This window comes from Salvelinus fontinalis, chromosome 21 (assembly GCF_029448725.1).
Source record: "Salvelinus fontinalis isolate EN_2023a chromosome 21, ASM2944872v1, whole genome shotgun sequence".
In the NCBI taxonomy this organism is placed as follows: Eukaryota; Metazoa; Chordata; class Actinopteri; order Salmoniformes; family Salmonidae; genus Salvelinus; species Salvelinus fontinalis.
Window position 1 is genome coordinate 13930806 of NC_074685.1, and position 1247 is coordinate 13932052.

General features: G+C 49.8%; 1 protein-coding gene across 1 annotated transcript in view; it reads right to left on the reverse strand.

Annotated features, from left to right (window-relative positions):
* Positions 1-1030, reverse strand: part of LOC129818235 (GDNF family receptor alpha-2-like) — a 93381-nt gene extending 92351 nt beyond the window's left edge. The window contains exon 1 of the mRNA XM_055873977.1: positions 113-1030. Coding sequence (XP_055729952.1) covers positions 113-152 — 40 coding nt within the window. The 5' untranslated portion in view covers positions 153-1030. The remainder of the gene's footprint in view (positions 1-112) is intronic.
* Between the last annotated feature and the right edge of the window lie 217 nt (positions 1031-1247).

Here is a 1247-nt window from a genome sequence, read left to right on the forward strand (position 1 = left end):
GTGTGTGTGTGTGTGTGTGTGTGTGTGTGTGTGTGTGTGTGTGTGTGTGTTTGTGTGTGTGTGTGTGTGTGTGTGTGTGCGCGCGCGTGCGTGTGCGTGTGTGTGTACTCACCCAGCAGAACCAGCACGCTGAGAAGGTTCAGCAGAATCATGGCAGGTTCCAGAGCAGTAATCCTGAAGTCACGAGTCGAATGCGAGCTGTCCGGTTCAGCCGTTAACGGCTAAATAAATACGTAAATCGGTAAAACAGAGACATATCTCCAACACTGCTCCTCGCCGGTTAATAATCACAAAAACAGAGCCGCACCAGACGAACCCAGAAACACACACACGAACTCAGGTCTTCATTTGAAACCACACACACAGTAGGTTACACAGGCACGCACAGACGCACTCACACACACACTCTGACGGAGTGTTTTCATGTGAAATGGACTGATAACGTTAACACCCTGTCTGGAAGGATCAAGAGTTGGAAAAAAAGTTATCCGCTAATAACAGCTGTCCATGCGAAACAGGACCCGCCGCGGAGCCAAGAACCTGCTCGCTGGCTGTCCCGGTATCCGTTAAACGGTTCGAGAGTGCCCTGTTCCGGGCCAGGAGAGGGGTGGTCTCTCTGACATCGACTGGCTGATTCCGTTAAAAACGCTGTCTTCTTGACCACGAGCCAGCGCAATCAAACTTTCCAGTGTTAGTGTGTGATAGAGGAAGGTGCGCGCGCGTGTGTGAGCTAGAAAGAGAAAGAAAAAGAGAGATGGAGAGAGAGGGGCAGAGAGGACGTCAGACAGCAAGCAGTATGCTATTTCTAACTAGGTGGTTCTTCCGAACTCGTGGAGGCAGCTGATGGCTGTTTAATACAGATGTCCTTAAATCAATTAAATCGGGGGGGTGTATGTGATGGTGGTACAGCCTTCAACCCGGGGAGACAGTTACCCGGTAATAGATATAGCGGAGAGTTCTAATTCACTCCCAGAGCCTACAGCTTGTCCGCCAGCCTTTCCGTTACAGCGGGAGAAAAGCAGCTCGTGTTCGATCATGGGAAAACTCTTTCTTTCTTTCGCTCTCTCTCTCTCTCCCTCTCTTTCTCTTTAACTGAAGTTGCATTTCGGCCCTCGGGGCTGTGCAAGTCACCGCGAACGATATGAGAGTAACCGTGTTTTACACAACACACACTCACTCAAAAACTCCCAGGCCTATACACACACACAAACAGACATACTCACACTGGTTTTTATAGAGAACCGAGA